Raw genomic sequence first — 16,780 nt, forward strand, 5'->3', positions numbered from 1 at the left:
GATGGATTTATGGGCTTTCATCTTATATGGTGCCTAACTTTCTCATTTGTACTCAATGTGAGACTTAGACTTACATTTGAATCCTTATATGGATGTTATCGAGGTATTGTCCGCTTTAGAGTGTGGAGTTCTATCATGATTTTGTTCTTAAAAGGTGTCTCACTCAAAGGATAGAGTGAAGGGAGAAAGAAGTATTTAAATTGCACTTGACCTCGACTCCTAGACGATGTGAGACTTATTAGGTGTCTCGGAACAATAATTACAATAGTAGTTTTAAGGTTAAATTATTCATTTGGTCCCAATTTTTGTATGTAAATTTAAATTTGATACCTCAATTTTTAAAAGTGTTAACTAGGTTCCTAATTTTGATAATTTGTTTCAATGAAGCCCCTTCCGTTAAAATGGTAGAAACGACGTTAAGAGCACAACGACGTGGGAATGTTAGACTGAAATGTGTCATCATGTCATTTATATTTAAATGCATTGAAAAACAGTTAAGAATTGCAATATATAAGTGATTTACTTTTTCTCCGTGATGACAGTGTGTTTGGGGACTCTCATTCCACTACAACCTTTAGGTCACTGCATTAAATTCAAACCTGCTCAATTCAATTTCAATGCAAACAAAACTTTTGAAACAAAAGATTATTGTGCATTTATATATTGAAATTAGTTAGGTTAAGAAATTAACCCGTAGAGAAAGGCATGGCTGACCTAGAAGGAGGAGGTGAGGAACCAAGTGCTTCAAGTGGTTTCTTTTGGGTAGCAGTAGACTTTTTAAGGGATGGCCTTGCAGCAATTCCAGAAGCATTTGATGGAATATGAGAGCTTAGCTGATTAATTTCAGAAGCAGACTTAAGAAATTAAACCGAGATCGCAATTCCACTAAGAACACTATTATTTCAGCTGTTCGAACGCCAACTTTCCAGCAATGTGATCCCACACCCTCACGATTCTTCTGCAAACCCCTCCTTCCTCCAATTTCGGCCACGAACACAAACCCTAGAATAAACCCCAATTTGAAGCCTAACAGAGACGCTCATTATGTTTTCTTACATATTAAATGCACACCATTTTTCGTTTTTTCGAAATTAATTATTTATTACAGTATTTAAAATTCCATGTGTACCACATTTAATGTGCCACTTCACTGTTCAGTTCCGTTTAACATCTCCACGTCACTGTGCTTTTAACGCCGTTTCTGCCATTTTAACGGAAGGGGCTTCATAAATTGGGACCAAATGAATAATTTAACCTAGTTTTAATTATACTTGTCAAAATGAGTCACTCAACCGACCTACACAAGTTGATGGATTTAACGAGTTGACTCAATTAAATTACAACTTTTTTTTTCAATCTAACATTTTTTTATATGTAACCAAAATTAAAAAAGTCCAAACCTATTTATTATTTCTCATATTAGACAATAAATAAATCATTCATCCCAAAAACTAAATCATAATTTTAAATAAAATCAAAATAATCTCAAAAGTTAATCCAACATATTCGTCTTAAAGCTTAAATTAAAAAAAAATAAAAATTAAGTGTCATGGACAAGGGTATTTCTCCCACAAAATTAAAAAAAAAGAAAAAGAAAAATGTTTGCTTATGTTTTGGGTTGGACAATTAGGTTAAGGGTAAGATACCCTTTTTTTTTTATATTATTTGTGTTGGGTTGGTGAGCCTGGTTTGATTGACCACGGGTTCAATCTAGATAAGCAGAGTTCTTAGTAGATCAGGTGTTTTCTAGTCCGTACTGCGAAAACAATTTTAACCAACCCGAGATTCTATCTCGTTGTGGGTGGAGTTGGCTCTTAGATTTTAATCCATCTTGATTGCTTTCGTTTTAATTAAATTTACCTTTTACTTTGACATATAATATTTGTATAAAAATTATTGATATATAATATTATATAAATATTTAAAATATAAATTTATCAATCTATATATTAAAAATTTTAAAATAAAATTTAATGTAAAATATAAATTTAAATAGACTTAATATTTCTAATAATATGTATTAGAAATATTACTTTTAATAAAAATATCATTATAATATTTATATCAAAGTCTAATTTAGTCATGGGTTTAAAAAATTGAAATTAAGATGAAATAAAAAAAACAAAAATATGGACTAAATATATGTCATCATACTAAATTGTATACATGTGACATAAAACTCTCACACTAACATTATATATGTAATTTTAACTTGAGACGGATATATGTTTGAGAATGGAAGAAAATACTATACTACAGAGATGATAATATAAGTAACTTAATTAAGTACTTAGGCTATGAACAAATAATCAAATTAAATATTGATTCAATAAAAATCTCTATGCATGCGAATTTATTGAAGAACTTGGCCTTGAAAGTTTAAGAAAAATCTAAAAAGTTGTCTATTAATTTGATAATTTAGTAAAATTATTGAAAAGTTATAAAAGGAAATGACCGGTGTGGAGAACGCCGCTAACGGTGGCTGGCACGGGTGCAGCGTGCACGTGTTTACATAGAATAAACAAATAGCCACCTACCCGTTGCTCGCGTCTTCAGAATTGTATTCCACTCAGACAAAGTAACTAACCGGAGAAGAGTTTCAATTTGGTGGCGTCACCATTCTCTCTTCTCTTTTCTTCTCTTCTGAATCGAATCGAATCGATCGGCGCATATGGCACTCTCGCGCCTTCGCCACCCTCTCTTCTCTCGCTCCCTTCGCATCCTCTCTTCTTCCACCAGATCCCTCTCTCGGTACGCTATTTTCTGTAATTCCGATTTCGTGTTTTTCTTTTCATCATCTTATAATGCTGCTTCTAACTTTCAATTTCGGTTTGTATTTTTCCCCATAGAACTTCTAATTCAACGATTTTTGCTGCGACAGCTCAATCGAATATAAGGTTTGCATCCATTGGCAGCTTCCCTGTTTTTCTTTTCCATTTTCAATATGTGTGAAGTTAGATTGGTTTTAATCTGCTTTGCATTTTTTCTTACGGCATTAGTTTGAACTTCTAAGATGAGGAGTGTTAGTTTAAACAAAAAGATAGAGAATATCTTATTATGTTGGAGATCCCCAATAAACTAGTGACATGGCAAAAATGTTGTATGTAAGTGGGAAAACCTTATTCTCTTGAGTTGAGCTAGATTTTGAGACTTACGCACAACAAATTCTCAAACCACAGCCTATCATAATGATCGTTATTGAGATTATTAGACTACTTGCAAATGTCTAGTCATGTTAATGTAAATTTTATGTGAGATGTAATCGATCGATGTTAGGAGTGTATGTAGGATCTCCCACATATGACCAAAGTGATATGTATAACATAAGGGTAACCCTCACCTTAACATAATAAGTATTAGTACCAAGTGGCCCATTTGAACTTCATAGGTTAGCCAGACAGTCTCTCCAGCACGTGGGTGGTGGATTGACATTCTCTTTGTTAGACATGGCATACATATAGCACATCATTCAGTCTTCTGTATTTTAATATATCATGTTGGTTTACTGATGGTGATGTTTATCAGACCCGCATCTTGCTCAGGGATTACTGGAATCAATGATAAATTTTTGAAGTCAAAGGTTAGCATTTAAATGGATGAAAATTCCAATCATTACTATGATATTCTCTGACAACTTTAAACTTTTTTTGGCAGTGGAATGATGTCAAATACTTTTCATCTTCAGGTACCCAATGTTTCATTTTCCAACTTTAGTGTTTTACTTTTTGCTTCATTCAACCTCTTGTATACTTCTCTTATATGATTATTTTTTCTACAGCTGAATATAGACGCTCCTATTTCGGAGATCTCATGTGAATTTCTGCTATGCTGTGTTAGCCTTTTAAGTTGAAAGAGTATGGCATATGTGTGTTAGATGTCTATTTGTTTTTTAGAGGTCACATAATGGTTTGCAACTTTTGGCCTTCGAATTCATACTTAAATTTCTTATAAAACTAAATATTAGAGAACCTTTAAAGATAGAAGGTTAAGAGACTATGGTAATATGTCCAGATACAGGAAGATACGGGCGGGAGAGGGCTGAGAAGAAGGATGATGCAGCGTTATTGCAAAATAGTGATCCAAGAAAATGACTGAAATGAAAGGAAAGTCTTAGATGATTATGTGATGCGAACTTGCTATACAGAGAAGAGAGATTACGAAAGTGAGTCTTCAGTATACAGTTGGCTATTCATAAAAGACCTAATAGGTTGTAGTTAGACTATCTGTAATTTCTTTCTCTGCAGTTTGAAGTGTATGCTGGCAGCGAGTCTGTTACAATAGACTTAAAAGCCCAACTTGCATTCTAAACTTAAGCGAACATTACAACAGAAGCTGAATTCTGTAATAAAACTAAGCTAACACATGCATTACAAACTTAATCATATTTTTATATATTCTAACATCCCCACGTCAAACTCATAGTGGAATTAAACACCCTGAGGTTGTCACAATAGTGAATCCTTTAGAAGATGTAGCTTTAGTGGGAATATCTACATTGTAGTCTTGACATGTGATATTATGCACCATAAGTATGTTGATTAGGACCTTCTCCCTTACAAAGAAAATATCTATTGAATATAGAGAAGATAGGATTGAGATTAATCTCCCTTGTGTAGAAAATACACATAGGGGCTGTATTTATAATAAAGAACATATGGGCTAAGCCCAAAATACATGTGAAGAATAATAACAATAGAAACAGAACATAAGATATTAAAGATATCTTAACAATATCCAACGCCATTTGTTTTGAACATGTTTGGATGTGATTATTTTTACTAACATAATCTGATTTATAGAAGAAAAGTTGTTTGTGTTAGTAGTTAAATCAAATGAGTTTAATCCAAGTATAATCTTGACAAATAAAATAGCTTTGTGCTGAAGAGCGAAATTGTATAGATTATGATTAAAGACTATTTTCTTGCTAACTTTTTCCATTTTATCCCCCACAATTGATTAATTTAAATACAAAACCTGCAACTACAAATAACTTTGTACTCTATTTTGTAATCTTACGATAATCCAAGTGAAATAGATTATCTTAAGAAACACTTTTTACCAAGCACATCCAAACATAAAACTTATTACATATTTTTTATTATAAAAATAATCTACTGTGCCCTATTTTTCACAACTAATTCAAACACAGACCTAGTTCTCAAGTGGAAACCTGGATTGCATTGCGGGGAGACAGTTCAAAGATTTTCACGCTATTCTTGTACTTTTAATTGGAAATCCAAATGCTACTCAACAAGTAAGGGCTGGACCCTTATAATTCCAGCTGCTGCCCATAAATGTTAGCTAAGTTTTGCATTTTGCTTCAGTACTAGACGTAGCAACCAGGGGTTGCTTCTTGGATTGCCAGTAAGTTAGTTGAATCCTGGGGAGATAAAGTATTCGGATGTTATTCTCATCATTTGGGTCAAACAATAGGTGAATAGAGGATTAACTGGTAATGACTGAAGAAGATGAGCATGGTTTATAGACCCTTCAGGTATCTAAGAATTCTCTCAAGTCTCAACCCCTTCCTATGCTCTTCGTGTTTATGTGAGAGAAATTGGCAGACTTTAGATGAGGCTGGGGGAGGAGGATACATCATGTGTTTGGGAGTTGAACGAACTGTTCATGTATGTTCCTTCAAGAATTTTTCTCTTAGGTGTTTGCTCATGGTTGCTAATAGGAACTGAGACCTCACTTTAAATGCAAAAGTGATTAAGCAGCCTTGCTGTATTAGTTACCAAGAAGCCAAGAGAAGCTCATAGAAAGTAAGGGAAAAGAGAGAATGGAGAGTTGAAAGCTTGTTCATGAATCTAATTGCCACCACTCCACTGAGTTTATAAATAATATATATATATATATATATATATATATATAACTGAACAGCAGCATAATTGAATGTAATTGTCACTGACACGGAGTTTAAGTCATGTCCAACCCCAGACCATTTGTGGGACCAGAGCAGAACTGTTGGGATAATTAAAATTTTGTGGGATGAGCGAATCTTTCTGAGCCCATGAACTTATGGGTCATGCTGTGCGAACAGAAAGAAAAAAGTCACTGTTGTGTATATTTTGACCTTATTTCTCTCTCTCTCTCTCATGTGTGTACATGTGTGTACTTGCGCAAGACTTTCTTATCCCATTTCTGTTTTTTCTTTTCTCTATTTTTGTTAAAGATCCTCATCATCGGTGTATTCTCTTGATCTCAATAGTTTTCTTTCATCAATTTTTTATCCTTAGTTTTGTTGCTTTAGTTATTAAAGAGGGTAGTCTGCATATTTATGTCCTAATAACTTCTCCCTTCATAGATTCTTCGCACGAGGTCCTCGGGATGCCAGCTTTATCTCCTACAATGGTATGCTTGGGAACATTTTTTTCTCTGTTTTATTTGTTCTGTTTTGGGCTTCCATGGACGACTGTTGCTGACCTCACCTTTTGGTTTTAGACGCAAGGTAATATTGCAAAATGGAGGAAGAAAGAAGGAGAAAAGGTCAGTTTGTATTTAGTTCTTATATTTTTATGGTTATAGATCACTATTCTGGTTCTGTGGTGCTTTATTTGGAGATTGAACTCTTTGAATTAATTAATCATTTTCACATTACTATTGATTAATCTAACAGATAGAAGTGGGGGACGTACTATGTGAAATTGAAACTGACAAAGCTACACTAGAATTTGAAAGTCTTGAAGAGGGGTAATTTCTTTTTCTTCCTTTAAATATTTTTCTTCCCATGTTTTGGATGACCTGTGATTTACGCTGTATGCACTTGAGTTTTTTCATCTAGAAAAGTAGTATGTTTTTTCCACTTCTTTCTGAGCGGTAATTAACAAATCCGAAGCATTGTTGGTCAATAATTTTGGAGAGACCAGCCGGAAAGGATCTCCATGTTAAAGGTCTTTAGGAAGTTATGTGAGTTGTTCTGTTTGAATTTAAATGGGGCCTGATAATGTCTTTAATAATTTTAGTATAATCCTTCACTTGAAACCTAATGGAGTATAAACACAGCGTGAGCTCTTCCCTACTTACTGTTGATCACATGCACCCTACAAGAAAATGCCAAAGATCAAAGCTTAAAAAGATTAATTGGTGCTCTGAAACTAGTTTCAGAAAACGTTGTCTTTTATTGGAGAAAGAAAAGAAGAGGTAGCTGTCAAGCACAATACTCATTTAATCCTTAACGAAAAATATGTAGAAAACCGCTCATGACTCATGAGTAGTTCTAGTTACTAATTGTTTTTCTACTTAGTCGTCTTCTGTCTTTTTGTGCATGTCTTATGCATAAATGTCTATTTTAGGCTAAGACGTATAAGAATTGATTATCTTTGTTTCTCATTTTTTTTATATATTTAATATATGAGGGTTCTATATACTTCACTGACGAGTGTAGATCATGAGAGATGCAAATTTCAGTACACCAATATAATATATCTGTTGTGATAATTGACTGATTCCTGCAGATTTCTGGCTAAGATATTGGTACCTGAAGGTTCAAAGGATGTGCCTGTTGGACAACCAATTGCTATAACAGTAAGTCATTACTAAATTCCAATTCTTGCATTATTAAGGTTATATGAAACTTTCATTTTGCTAAAGAAAGTAACTTTTACAGACAAACTAATTTATATAATTGTTTTTCCTTCAAGATTTTTTGTTCGCATTGGATATATTTCATCACTTTTCATAAAATTGGGTTTCACAGTCGTTTTCCTTGCATGTCTCAATTTGTGCTTTCTGGTTTCTAAGGTTCTCATAGAACTTGTCAATTTTTTGCCTCACATTATCTAAAACTTTTCTTTTAGCTTTTGGCACCAATTTAATAAAAAAATATCACACGCACACACACAATATTAATGGCTTAAAGAACATTGAAATTTACACGCAAATTGGAAGTTCGTAAGAAGTTAATTTCATTTTTCAGTTTCTACCATCCATTTGACAAATATGTGGTTATTTCAGATTTTGGTAAATCATAAATCTAATAACTAGTCCTTAATATATTCATCATTAATTCAGTTGATTTCAAACTAATAGTTTGTGGGGTTTAATCAATTTCTGAATTTTAAGTATCTGATTAATGTAAGCTCTAACTATGGACATTGCAAGGTTGAGGATGAAAAGGACATCCAAAATGTTCCTGCTTCTGTGGGGGGTAGGGTTGAAGAGACAAAACCAGCACAGCAGGATGTTACAGATGAGAGGAAGCCAGAATCAACTTCTACTATGATTAATGCATCAGAACTTCCTCCTCATTCCGTTCTTGGAATGCCAGCTTTGTCTCCGACAATGGTGAGAAAATTTTGATGCTATTTGTTGTAACTATGGTTTGAGGACATTAATTTTCTTTACTTCCATGGAGCCAATATTCTTCATTTTCTTTTCTTTTTGCTGTACAGAACCAAGGTAACATTGCTAAATGGAGGAAACAAGAAGGAGACAAGGTTAGTTATGTTTTAACCTAATGTTCTAGTACAGGTCCTATTTTGCATAAATTTTTTAATATTTTAAAAATTGAAAAATGTGAGTCATTAATGCCTTTTTTTGTTGTGTGGTATGCAATAACATTTAATTTATCTAACAGATTGAAGTGGGTGATATATTATGTGAGATAGAGACAGACAAAGCTACACTTGAATTTGAAACTCTTGAAGAGGGGTAATAATCTTTCCCTATACTGCAAGCTGTTCATTGTATATGTTCTGTCTGCTTGGTATGGTTGTTTACAGTCTGTACTGCAACACAATGAATTATTGTAAGATAGAGTTATTTGGCAATGATGTTTCATCCTAACCATTTTTTTATTGTGATAAAGACTTGGGTTGGGCCATATCATATGGATAGTAAGTATAATCATTATATCTCTTATGTCTAACCAAAGTGTTTACAGACAAGACTTGTACTGATTAGTTTCCATCATGCAAAAAATTAAAGTTCTGCTGAAAGTAACACCTTAGAATGGTCTCTCATTGTCTCAATTCATGGTAGATTGCAATCTCTTTTGTTCATAATCTAGCTAATTTTTTGTCTCAAATTTCTGACAATTTTTTAGCACAATGCATCCATTTTAGTTGATTATTTTACAGATGAGCTTTATTTCTACTACTCCTTCCTTCCTGGTAAAGTTTCACTTTCTAGCCAACTAATTTATATCTGCATGGTGGCGGTGGGTACTAGGTACCTGGCTAAGATACTTGCTCCAGAAGGCTCGAAAGAAGTGGCAGTTGGGCAACCTATTGCAATAACAGTAAGTGTGTGAAAGCAATTTTGTAATTTTCTTCCAGTGGAATATGAAATGAGCCTGGGTGAGGATTGAGGTCCAACAATTTTTTCATCTTTTGAAATGGAAACTAAGAAAACCTGACAATATCATAGAAATTTTTTGGTTTGTTTACCAAATTGCTGGCCCTTGGTTTTTTTATGAAGAGCAATGTAGTACACGAAAAATACTTACCCTACTTGCTCTTCTATAAGGTTGAAGAGGCAAGCGACATTGAAGCCATAAAGAATTCTGTTAACAGCAGTTCAACAAACCAACAGAAGGCCCCCCAACATGACGCTAAAAGTGAGGTCAAAGCTCAAAAAAACAAAATAGCACGCATCAGCCCAGCTGCAAAGTTGCTAATTGCAGAGTATGGATTGGATGCATCAACATTGACTGCAACTGGTCATTACAGCACCCTGCTGAAAGGGGATGTTCTTTCTGAAATTAAGTCAGGAAAATTGTCTCCTAAACCTGCTTCACCTAAAGAAAAGGTGCTGTCATCTCAAAGTCATCAACAAGTGGCAGCTTCTCGAGAATCAAAGTCTGACTTAGGGCAGTCAGATTCTTATGAAGATTTTCCTAATAGTCAAATTCGCAAGGTAGGTCCATCAAATAATTCATGCTTATGAATAATGTTCTTTAATTCTTTTAGTGCATATTACATGGTTATGAGCTATCTTGTCGAAAAAGGACTCTGAGCAGCCATTGTCTGGTGTCTGGCTGAGAGTTGATTACTGAAATACCTAATAGGGATCTGAAGATTCAACTGTTTTGTGTCCTTAGCTATTGGTATACATGTAGAGATGCAGATCTCATTTTGATGTTTTGTATTGTTTCAGGATACCCTATCTTTTCTGTTATAATCTCTCAATTACACGAATACCTGTCCCCTCAATATATGATGAGTTGCCTTAAAATACTTTTTAATGTTTTTTAGGTGATTGCCAAGAGGTTATTGGAATCAAAACAAAATACACCACACTTGTATTTGTCATCAGGTTTTGATTCCCGATGTCTTACATACTATTGCAAATTAATTTATTTGGGACTGACTAATTAATATATATTTTGATTGCCATGTGTCAGATGTCATACTGGATCCTCTTCTTTCCCTTCGGAAGGATCTTAAAGGTATATACCACTAATAAATTTTAGTGGGCATGTGAGATATTATCCTCACATAGTGAGATAAAGCTTTTGTTGTGGTTGTTATTGATGTGTCAAATGATACACACTTGGTCATGGTTTGTTTTATCAATGTCATATATTCTTTGTTTGTTCCTTGATTGCAGAGCAGTATGATGTTAAAGTTTCTGTGAATGATATTATTATCAAAGTTGTAGCTGCTGCTCTCAGAAATGTACCTGAAGCAAATGGTAAATATTTTATTGTATTACTCAATCCATTTTTTATTGTCTAATTATCTAGGGGTAGTGGGGATTACAATCACAAAATATTTATTGAATAGCTTTGAATTTGTTTTCCCTGTTTATTGTTGATCAATTCTTAAGTAATGACATTATTTTGTTTTTGCAGTATGGAAAAAATAGAAAATTTTTAATTTGTTAAAATTTGCTTTAGGGGAATGTACTTGGGGTTCTAGTTCTTGTTACAGAACGAGTCTTCGTTTTCTAGTTCTGCTATGATAATATCAATTGGGTAGAAGCTCTCATGTGAATAATGGCATTGGAAAAACAAGTGACCAGCCCAACTTCTGAAGTAACCATGTTGAACCTCTCAAACCATGCTTACAAAGGCTGTTTGAAGCTAAGTGAATTAATGTAAACTAACATATAGTGCCCGAGAAACAAAACAAGTTTCATATCATGTAGGGGTGTAAGTAGTCTGACTTGAGTCAAGTTTAAAAAATATATGATGCACAAACTCCGCTCTTATATTTAAACGAGCCAAGTTTAAAGCTTAGGTTTGGCTTGATTACTCATGTGAAGCTTTACTTTGATTGTTTGCTTGTTTATTTTACAATTATATTTCCCTTTTTATGAAATCTCTTGAAGTATTTTTGGAGTTTTTTTAATTTATTGTGCAATCGACATTTTCATGCAAGATGGAGTAAAAATAAAAACGGATAGTAAAAACATCCTAGACTATGATAATTTTCTAGATACAATTACAACTTACCTTGTATACTCCATTTCTTTTATAAAATCAACACTTTTTTATGATTATAGTTAGCAAACATAAAAAGGCTATTCTGGATTTTTAAATATCAATCCTTGACTTGAAGAAAGGAGGTGGGGAGCCTTGACCTTACCTGAAATGAGTGAGTAGACCTGCCTTGTAAAAGAAAAGGGACAGACTGTTGGACATGTCATCATGTGCCCAAAGGGTTGTTGGAGAGAGGTGGCTTGTATTAGTACATGGAGAGGCTAATTGACCTGATATGAAGTGCATGGATACACAAATTTGGGAATATTAACTTACTTTCCTTGCTTATGATATACTCCCTCCATCCGTAATTATATGACATTGTTTTGAAATTTCTTTGTCCCTTTTATAAGACTCTTTCCCCTTTGTTCCTTGCATTAATTATATTTTGACTTAAATACCCTTAATTAGTTTGTTTATAAACTTTATAATAAAAGCTGTGAATTATCTTCCTCTCTCTTATGAAGATTTGAGATTTGAAGTGTTTAGTTTTAAAAATTAAAACTTCGCTCCTACTATTCTCTCATCACACATTAGTTATATAATGATAATTATTGAAAAATATAATCTCAGACAAACTTAATGCTACATTAACAAACTTTTTAGTATCGTATATATATAAGGATGGAGGGAGTATCGTTCTATATTTGGATTCCCTTACATTCCTGGTGTATTGATCAGTGTCAACATTCCTGCCATTCCTCTTTAATTTTTGTCCATCTCTTGGATTGTATACCAAACATGCCATGCCAATTTGGAGTGGCGTGAACCTAAATTAGTAACTAAATACTTAAATACAATACTAATTTTATGTTACATTCATGGTTTGTGATATCTTTCTCGTTACGTTTTTCCCATTTGCTTACTCTATTAAAGAGTTATTGTCATGTGAGTTTCTAGTACTGAAATCCAATATTCATTATGACAGCATACTGGAATGTTGAGAAGGGCGAGGTCGTTTTAAATGATTCTGTTGATATATCAATAGCAGTTGCCACGGATAAGGTAATTGACGGTTTTTAATTGTCAATGTGATAGTATAATTATAGGAAGTACTCGAATCTTTTGTTGGACTGCAGGGCTTGATGACTCCAATAATAAAAAACGCTGATCAGAAGACTATATCTGCCATCTCCTCAGAGGTAATTCGGTCTTATATATGTAGGTTTTTGGTTTATGACTTTAGATAGAAACTAGAATATATGGAATGCTATACTGACAAATTAAGGAGCAATACTCATGGCTGAGTAAGATTCCTCCGATAACTAAATACTCAACAAAAAAAAAAGAAGAGAAAAGATGACTGTTGCTGGTGTGGTAGCCAACCCTCCAAGACCTTCACCAATAGTTTTCGTCCACTTTCTCATATATAAATTTCTTCAACTTCATATGTCTTATATATGTTTGCGTTAATTTAGGCATTCACATTTTTCCTAAGCAAATTTAAATTTTGGAAAGTCAGGAAAGTAAGGTTTTTGTTTCCATCTCAATCAACTTTGATAGTTTATTGGCATTTTAGGTCAAGGAACTAGCTGCAAAGGCACGTGATGGCAAGTTGAAGCCACAGGAATTCCAAGGCGGGACGTTTAGGTGATTTTACTAATATTATCATACAACCTTGGAGATTCCCCATTTATTAAGCAATATTTACTGCGCCAAATGTAATAATTCTGAGTTTTGCACAATGTCTTATGCAGCATTTCAAACTTAGGAATGTTTCCTGTGGATAGATTTTGTGCTATTATAAACCCTCCTCAGGTTCTGTCTCTCTCTCTCTCCCCCTCTGTGACATGCACACGTGCACTCACAATATCTAATTTACGAGTCTTGTGTATTTGCAAAATTGCTTGCCAAATCTATTTAAATTTTACTGAGTATAGGGGTGGATGTAGCCAAGTGGATAGTGAATCTAGCATGTGCGGGTCCAATCCCAGTTACCTGTAAATAGATTGATAAAGATATGTAATTACTAATGTGACTTGTGATCACAGTTAATTACTAATGTTCCTCAACTTACTCCCAGTATGTTACTTCTTTGTAAGGATGAAAAACCCATCGTATACTTTTTCTAGTATGCTATTACTATATCAACAAAGAAGCAAACTACATGGTGAACCTAACATAATTTTTCCCAAATTTGATTTTCTAGAAGAAAGAGAAAAGTAAATGAGAACTATTTCAGGTTTATACATATTCATGTTCTTAATTCTCCCTCTAGACTATGTCTGAGTTGGAGATTTAGGATGGAATGGACTGGAAGGAAAAGTTGTTCCAATATTTGGCCTTTTTCAAAATAAGAACTGAAAATGTAAGAATGGATTATGTTCCATTCCATTGTTTATTTTCAATTTTTTTTCTCCTCCAATTTAGGGTGCTCTTGATGAAACAAAGCTTCTAGTTCATAAAATGGCTGTTTTATATTTGTAAAATAATGTCTTAAGGATAATATGGGAATTAAAAGTTACAACTTGTTTCATTCTATCCTTTTTTCAATAAATAGAATGACATTTTTGTTTCATTCCATTATAAAATATACAAACAATGAGATGACATTTTTATTCTTGTCCATTTCATTTCATTTCATTCTCTAACTCCAATCCAGACATACCGATAGCAGCAGACCCTTCATAGAATTATTCCTATTCTTTGAATCCCATATTTTGCTCGTTTGGTAAAAGACAAAGAAAAATCTATTTTATGTACTCTACTTTATAGTTTATACTGTGGCAATGAAAAATCAAACCATCACAATGAAATAAATTTAAGGTTGAGCAAGCCTAGATTTCAGAACATACATTTTATGACAACATGCTATTTTGAAAGAGTTTTCAGATTGTCTGGTTTATTAGTCTGAAGACACAAGTTATCAAGACTTAAGGGAAGGACTGTAGCGTGGAAAGATTTTGTTTTTTTTTTTTGCTTATATATGTATATATATTGTCATTTACTTCAGGCCTGCATTCTTGCTGTTGGGAGAGGCAACAAAGTTGTGGAACCTGTACTTGGAGATGATGGTATAAATTTTAGGATTGTTTTCTCTGTGCCTCAATGCTAAAATGTTAAGTTTTGTTAACATTGATATTTGTTTTCTGTAGGAGTTGAGAAGCCATCGATTGCCACTAAGTTGAGCTTAACGTTGTCTGCTGATCATCGTGTTTTTGAAGGCAAGGTTGGAGGTACGTGTTACTGGAACACTTAATTACCCGAGGGAAACTAGGAAGAGATTTGATTACAGTTACATTCATGCCTTCTAGTTTGCGTAGTTGCAATGCAAATTAGGTACGAAGCAGCTAAAAATATCACAAAATCAAACCGCCTTGGTACTCTATACAAAAAACAGAGTTTTCGCATATATGATTGCATCATGCATGTTTGTTGGTGTGTGATAGTAAATCCCCTCTTTTTGGATTTTCGTGTATGGTTAAATCGTTTCTTGGTTGATAATGAAAATATGACTCAAAAAACACAGTTAACTACTGATAAAGAAGTTTCCATTTCAATTCATGTACTGACTAACCAAGTATCAAATTATTTAACCTGGAAGCTAACCAATAATATGCTTACATTATTAATTGTAGTAAGTTATTTTTTTAAATCCACTTTTTATGTGATTAATTAATCTACACGAACTGAAATGTCATTTTGCCATTAATTATTAATAATTGACTTAGATCCTAGGTGTGAAACCTATGCACCTAAGAACCATTTTTGCAGCAATCCACCGAGTTGGCTAATGTTGATGTTTTAACTCTTTCACAGGTGCATTTCTCTCTGCGTTGCAATCAAACTTCAGTGATATAAGACGACTTCTTTTATAATGACGCAAACCAATTTTCATGTTATTTATTGAACTTACGACCAATCATGTGGATTCACCACAACCTGGATCAAACTACCATACCATCCCCATTTTTGTCCTTTTCTCATTTATCCCTTCATCTGAAACAGTTTTGGACTGTTGCGCCTCATTAGTTTTTGTATAATAATATCTTGGGTCTAATTATCAAATACCCTGAGAAACGACCCACCAAGGTACCATCTAACATTAGGTTTCCAACAATCAAGATTCATGCAAGTTGGAAATTTTGCTCATTAGGCACTTTGCTGCTCTTTTATGTGAAATTTTGTATGAAGATCTCTGTATAGACAGCCATATGGATGAATAAATATTCTTTTCGTGTGCTGCATCTGTCATCCGACTTAAGTGATGGCATGATTTGGCACAATGGTACTCTGCTGACTCCTTGTCCTCAGCATTTTCATCTTTAATTTTTGTTCCAGGATTTGGCCTAGTGGTTGGTTCAATAATGGGAAATTCGGCTAAATCTCCCCGTCTAACTTAATATTTGTATTGTACATGTTGATGATGGTGGTTATGCAATTTAAGGTAACACCTTAAGTTTTATTGTTGAATAGCCACTAGTGAAGCTGAAATCTTTGAAATTTGATTCATTATTAATAGCTGCTCTGCTGCTCGAACATTGCAGATATTGTGGCCTTAGATTTTATTTCAATTTAGCTCATCCGATGCGTAAGAATAGAATAGACGGACTCTAATTTTTAGTTATTCTAAAATTAGGCCATGCACGATGAGTGAAAAATCAACCGTTTTAATTGTAGTTAATTTTATATTTTTATTCAAATTTAAATTATTAAGTACAGTCATAACAGTTACTTTTCACATGGTTATTATTCCCTTTTACTTTTAAATTACATTCTTTACACTTTAGATTCAAATTCCTTATTTTTGAAAATGGAGACGATTTTAGATGAGTTTTACACCTTTATTTCATATTCATATGAATTACACTTCGCACTTTTCTTATTTTAAGGCAAGTAATCGCGTTTTCTTTTCAAAATGAGGCTTGTGCTTCTTGCACTCCCACGATTTTTAAAATGATTATTCTGCCTTTATGTTATATTATAATGGTGACTTTCTTATTATTTATTCCAATTTTTTTCTGGAACATTACTTTTATAAGGTTTCTAGAAAACATGAATTGTTTTTAAGAACAAACTTTCAAAATATTCTTAGAATCTTGTATAAAAACATCCCTTTTTCCTCTTCGGGTCGAACAATTTGCAAACATTACAAATTAAACAATCTTTAGATTAGGCCATCTGAAAGGAAAACGAAGTACGTTTTGTTTAGATTGGTCACTTATTACACGATACAAATTACAAATATCATAATCGAAATAGAGATCCATAAACTCCTTTAAGATTACAAAGATAAAATGTGATAATAATCTCTCCATGTTAGTTTACGACCAGACGTTTCTTCTCCCCAACTCAGCAGAATGTTTTTTTGCTAGAACGCGCTATTTCATGGTGAATTTCCACCCGAACAAATCT

General features: G+C 33.5%; 1 protein-coding gene across 2 annotated transcripts; it reads left to right on the forward strand.

Annotated features, from left to right (window-relative positions):
• The first annotated feature begins 2,470 nt into the window (after positions 1–2,470).
• Positions 2,471–15,859, forward strand: LOC114191691 (dihydrolipoyllysine-residue acetyltransferase component 1 of pyruvate dehydrogenase complex, mitochondrial). 2 transcript variants are annotated; one of them, XM_028081038.1, is made up of 23 exons: positions 2,471–2,751; positions 2,850–2,897; positions 3,526–3,580; positions 3,655–3,685; positions 6,308–6,354; positions 6,445–6,489; positions 6,620–6,693; positions 7,458–7,527; positions 8,104–8,286; positions 8,394–8,438; positions 8,579–8,652; positions 9,172–9,241; positions 9,469–9,858; positions 10,197–10,257; positions 10,346–10,390; positions 10,552–10,635; positions 12,354–12,430; positions 12,505–12,567; positions 12,945–13,015; positions 13,123–13,183; positions 14,379–14,439; positions 14,521–14,601; positions 15,185–15,859. In XM_028081038.1, the coding sequence occupies exons 1-23, from the start codon at positions 2,672–2,674 to the stop codon at positions 15,241–15,243; spliced, it is 1,875 nt and encodes a 624-aa protein (XP_027936839.1). In that variant the 5' UTR covers positions 2,471–2,671; the 3' UTR covers positions 15,244–15,859. The 2 variants fall into 2 exon arrangements, with proteins under 2 accessions (XP_027936839.1, XP_027936840.1); XM_028081039.1 differs by lacking the exon at positions 2,471–2,751 and adding an exon at positions 4,012–4,162 and having other exon boundaries at positions 2,844–2,897.
• Positions 15,860–16,780: the final 921 nt, after the last annotated feature.

Source organism: Vigna unguiculata, chromosome 7 (genome assembly GCF_004118075.2).
Source record: "Vigna unguiculata cultivar IT97K-499-35 chromosome 7, ASM411807v1, whole genome shotgun sequence".
NCBI lineage: Eukaryota > Viridiplantae > Streptophyta > Magnoliopsida > Fabales > Fabaceae > Vigna > Vigna unguiculata.

Bases quoted from the DNA above. Each gene is read 5' to 3' on its own strand.
- LOC114191691 (XM_028081038.1), top strand. From the start codon at position 2,672: ATGGCACTCTCGCGCCTTCGCCACCCTCTCTTCTCTCGCTCCCTTCGC. The intron at 9,242-9,468 runs GTAAGTGTGTGA...CTCTTCTATAAG, and splicing joins GGCAACCTATTGCAATAACA to GTTGAAGAGGCAAGCGACAT. The intron at 13,184-14,378 runs GTTCTGTCTCTC...CATTTACTTCAG, and splicing joins CTATTATAAACCCTCCTCAG to GCCTGCATTCTTGCTGTTGG.